The sequence below is a fragment of the Thamnophis elegans genome, chromosome 1, assembly GCF_009769535.1.
Source record: "Thamnophis elegans isolate rThaEle1 chromosome 1, rThaEle1.pri, whole genome shotgun sequence".
Lineage (NCBI taxonomy): Eukaryota > Metazoa > Chordata > Lepidosauria > Squamata > Colubridae > Thamnophis > Thamnophis elegans.
The window spans coordinates 118,643,862-118,647,569 of NC_045541.1; the positions used below are offsets into that span (position 1 = coordinate 118,643,862).

At 53.4% G+C, this 3,708-nt stretch overlaps 1 protein-coding gene across 1 annotated transcript in view; it reads right to left on the bottom strand.

The window, feature by feature from the left end:
* The window catches only part of BAHD1 (bromo adjacent homology domain containing 1), a 78,712-nt gene extending 78,356 nt beyond the window's left edge, over window positions 1–356 (bottom strand). Inside the window, 1 exon segment of the mRNA XM_032229652.1 lies at window positions 177–356. Within this exon segment, the coding sequence (XP_032085543.1) occupies window positions 177–204 (28 nt within the window). The 5' untranslated portion in view covers window positions 205–356.
* Between the last annotated feature and the right edge of the window lie 3,352 nt (window positions 357–3,708).

Consider the following 3,708-nt stretch of genomic DNA (forward strand, 5'->3'; position numbering starts at 1 on the left):
GGAGATGGGAGCAGCCCGAGGGCCCTTCCGATCAGGCTTGGGACGACCCGACGGGCCACGGCACCCTTCGGGAACCGGGGTTCCTCAGCGCCGAACACCAATACCCGGAGGGGAAGGGAAGGGAGGGGAAGGGAAGGAAACAGAGACGCAGCCAGTCCAACCGCTTACCCACCCACCATGACACGAGGAGAGGCGGACCGACATGAGGCAGAGCCAGGAGACGGCGGGGGCGCCCCCCGGAGCTGGAGGGCTCCACGCGTTAAGACCTCGACACACTCCGTCCACGGCGGCCCAGGGACCAGCACCGACCGGATCCTGGCAGAAACTTCCCGGGGGCCGCCCGTTGAAGCCAGCGCGCCGGCTCGTAGGAGGGGGCGTCCCGTAAAAGCCGCGCCCCCTCCGCTTCCTTTCCCCCCGGCCGGCCACCCACCCACGGCGGCGGCGGCACCTGTTCCCATTACCCGCCCGCGCCCCGCAAGTTCCCCCGTGGCGGCGCCCTCTCCGCCCCACCACGCGAGCCTTCAAGGCTGGCGGCGGGCGGAGCCCCATCGCGCTGCCGGCCGGTGCGGACCGACTGACTGACGGGCTGGCCAAGTCCCTGGCTCACTCACCGGGGCGCTCGCGGGTTGCTCCGTCGTCGTGGCTTCCACCGCCACCGCCGTTTGACTTTCGTGGGGCCCACCCAGGGTAGGCGAAGGCCCCAGCCGGGCTAAGATCCGGCGGCTGGAACGCCCCGGGGCGCCCGAGTCCCGGGCTCCACGCTGCTGCGTCAGCAGCAGCAGCAGCAGCAGCAGCAACAGCAGCGCCGCTGCCTCCTCCTCCTCCTCCTCCGCGTCGCCGCCCGGCTACAGGATGGGGACAGGAGGCGCGCCCCCTTCTGGGGCCCGCGCGCGCAAGGCCGGAGGGGGGCGGTGGCGGCCGCTCGGCCGCGGGGAAAGGCTCCTGCGCCGCTGTGCTCTCACCTCTCCTTCTCCGCCGTCCTCGCCGCCGCCGCCTCCAACGCCGCCGCTCTGCTCTAACTCCCCCGAAAGCGGCAGCGGCAGCATCGAGCTCCAGCTCCGCTCCGTCCTCCCTTCCTGCTTCCTCGTCGGCGGCCAATCATGGCGCTCTCCTCGGCTGTCCGCTCTGCGGCGCCCGCCAATCAAACGGCACCTTGCCCGCCCCCGCTAACCAATCTCCGCACCAGCCACCAGGTCCCAGCACAGGCAGACGGCTCCCTGCGGACACGGACACGGCCGCCCAGCGCGGGGGGAGGGGCGTCCCCACGCGAGTGGTGGTAGCGGCAGCAGAAGCAGCCGCAGCTGCAGCCGCCTCTGCGCCGGCCCCGCCCCCCGCCTAACCTGTCTTTCCGCAGCCCCGCTGTGCGCCCCCCCCCCAGTCAGTCCCCATCTGCTTCTCCCGCCCTCCCTTGGACCTGAGTGGGGGGAGACGCTGCCTTCGGCCCCCCTCTTCCAAATTGAAGCTCTTGTGCCGCCTCTTTTACCCCCCCCCCCGACCCCAGCTCCAACCCCGCGTTCGGCATCTGTTCCGAGGAAGTTTTTTCGGCTCCGGTTTTTGGCAGCTCCTTCTGTCCCCCTCCCGCCTTCGGTCCCCTATGGCCTTCCTTGCTTCTGCCGTCCTTCGATTGCGCGACGGGTTTAGGGGTGTTTCCACCCCCTGGATAGTTCCCTTTCTTCAGTGAGAGTTCGCTTTCCACGCAGCGTCCACTACCTCGGGGCATCGGCTCCAGTTCCCATCGCCCTCCATTTGCGCCCTTGGGGTGCGAATCTTTGGGATGGCTAGCTAAGCTGGCACTCCTTGCTACAGGTGGAAGTGTCGGCAGGTGAACCCGACTTTCACGTTTTGAGAATGTAGTTACTTCTGTTACTCCGTTTTTCCAGGCCACAAAACCATTTAGGCATCACCATCGTCTCCCAAAACGTTGGTCTTGTTTGAAGGGGTGGGGAGTGGGGGGCTCTCTTTCCAGGCAGCTTTTCTTTGACGACTTTATTCCTTCTCTAAAACACCGTGCAACTGTAATTCGTTGCTACTTAACATTGCAAGATTAAACCTTATTGTAAAATGTGAAGCGTAGTCCTGGACAAATCCCAGATTTCACACACACACACACTCCCCACCCCACAAGATAACATGACTTCCATGTGACAAAATGTTTCTATTTACATTTTACTGGTCATGTACTGCTTTCTTCTATCCATGTTTATTCTTGTTCCTTCAATTTCTGGTGATGGGACACTAGAATTATGTGCTCATGGCTGCATGATTCAGTTTGGGGCATTAAGGTTCCTTGTAGTGTCATACTGTACTATAGAATCATCTCTTACAGGCTGTGGGATACTGTAAATGGTGTGCAAATCATAATCTTATTTGTAATGTTTGTTGAAATTTCATTCAGATCACACCATTCCCTTACATTCTTGCAAGTCCTCTACTTCAATCTTAATATATTAGGTCAGCCAAATCAAGCTGCAAATGTGATGTTGCAAATCTGCATTGTGGTATGACTCTTAGCCTCCATGCACTCGGCCTATGTAGTTTTAAAAGTGTTTTGCCATAAGTAATCTGAAGTTCTCATGCCCAATGGGGTGATCTGATGAATAGCAAAATAGATATGATATTCCTGCTGGGAATAGTTAGAAAAATAACAGACACAAGACCCAGTGAAGTTTATCCCCACTGCCTGGTGTTCTCCAGCTGTGTCAGGTACATCTTCACTCCCTGCCTGCCAAAACCAACACTAGCAGAGAAGATGGGAATTGCAGTAAAAAATGCTGTGACTATTTTTCTGTGAACTATCACAAACCCTTGTTGCCCATTGTAGCTCAGTGTCCTGTAAAAGACTTAGGTTGGTCTGTCTGGTATTTATAGGAAATAAATCTGTGAGAGGTGTTCTTCTTGATGGGGAGTGCCAATGTAGATATCAATAGCTATGTCTATGGAGATTCTTAGGTAGCCAGGTAATGGTTGTCCCAAAGGTGTTCTTTCAAAAGGCAACTGGACTTTGTTTTTCCTCGAACACGTTTTGCTTCTCATCCAAGAAGTGAACTGAAGAAGCTTCTTGAATAAGAAGCAAAATGTCTTCAAGGAAAAACAAAGTCCAGTTGCCTTTTGAAAAAGTACCTTTGGGATATCAATAGTTCTAACAGCACACACATTATGATACAATGATGCAATGATAATCAATGTTATCATTAATAACATTAACATAAATAATATAGTTTGATTTCAATACATCACAAAGTATTGGAAAATCACAATTTTGCCATCATTGATAGGAAGTTAGGAACTATTATCTGTATTAGTTCTGGCACAACATACAAGATTCAATTCAATTTATTCAATTTATTACATTTATATGCCGCCCTTTTCCCCCAAAGGGGACTCAGATAATATTTGAGTCAGTTGGAGTTGGGAAGAATCAGAATTAAATTAATGAATATATACATTTGTTTCCCATCTATAATAATTTTGCATTATTTACAATTACATACTAATTTCATTATGTTAGGAATCTTTTTTATTATAGTTACTAGGTTCATGTATTATAATAGTAAGTCATTTAGTTTGCTTGTTTGAGGCTTAGTATATTTTGTGAAGCCAGCCGATTGTAGCGGTTCGGCAGTTCAATTCTCACCAGCTCAATGTTGACTCAGCCTTCCATCCTTCTGAGGTTGGTAAAATGACGACCCAGATTATTGGGGGTAATAT